Source organism: Acanthamoeba castellanii (assembly GCF_000313135.1).
Source record: "Acanthamoeba castellanii str. Neff unplaced genomic scaffold scf7180000084653, whole genome shotgun sequence".
NCBI lineage: Eukaryota > Discosea > Longamoebia > Acanthamoebidae > Acanthamoeba > Acanthamoeba castellanii.
Window position 1 is genome coordinate 38,290 of NW_004457247.1, and position 814 is coordinate 39,103.

The following is an 814-nucleotide window of genomic DNA, read 5'->3' on the forward strand; positions in this document are numbered from 1 at the left end:
ATAGTAACCTGCAAGACCTGAACAGCATGCTCATCAAGCCAATCCAGCGGATCAGCAAGTACCCGCTTCTGTTGAGGGTACGAGCCGGTGGAGGTGTCATCGGGGGTGCAGTCTATCGCTAATGCGACCCAACAGGAATTACTCAAGCATACGCCCGACACGCACACCCACTACTCCGAGCTCAAGCAAGCGGTCGAACAGATCGAAGAACTGCTGAACCTCCTCAACGACAAGCAAAGGGATTCGGAGGCGCTCGCCAGGCTTGCTCGCATTCACAGCTCCCTCATCTGGAAAGACCAACAGGTTCGTCAGCGCGCTTGGCCCACAGCTCACTTCCCCCGTTTCCCTCACATTCCTTTCTGGCCTCCCGAGCAGCCGGTTCAGCTCGTCATGCCCACCCGCAAGCTCTTGCGCAAGCAGAAGTTCTCCCGCATCTACCGAGAGGAGCACATCAACAAAGCCGCGCCGGGTATGTCACACACACACAACGCTGTTATTTATCTTGCTGAGGGCTTAACGTTCGCCACCCTTCACCGCGGTAGGCTTGATGATGCTCTTCAACGATTTGCTCATCGTTACCAAAAAGCGCGGCCTAAAGAGGCACCGATGCCTGAGCGCCATCCCCCTGCGCTGTCTCATACTGTGGGAAGGTACAACTGGGCTGGCAGCCACCCTCTGCTAGGAGATGCTAACCCAGCGCTCGTCGTACGAACCCAGACCCAGCGAATGCTGCGGCCGTTGTGGTGGTGAACAAGGAGATCCGGCCACACGTCAAGCACACGGTCATCACCGGATCCGTGGCGGAGAAGGAGGA

The 814-nt window shown here is 57.4% G+C and overlaps 1 protein-coding gene across 1 annotated transcript in view; it reads left to right on the forward strand.

Moving 5' to 3' along the window:
• The window catches only part of ACA1_103380 (RhoGEF domain containing protein), a gene marked incomplete at both ends in the record, with an annotated part of 1,580 nt that extends 898 nt beyond the window's left edge, over positions 1 to 682 (forward strand). The window contains 4 exons of the mRNA XM_004332935.1: positions 3 to 77; positions 136 to 303; positions 376 to 469; positions 543 to 682. Coding sequence (XP_004332983.1) covers positions 3 to 77; positions 136 to 303; positions 376 to 469; positions 543 to 682 — 477 coding nt within the window. The remainder of the gene's footprint in view (positions 1 to 2; positions 78 to 135; positions 304 to 375; positions 470 to 542) is intronic.
• Between the last annotated feature and the right edge of the window lie 132 nt (positions 683 to 814).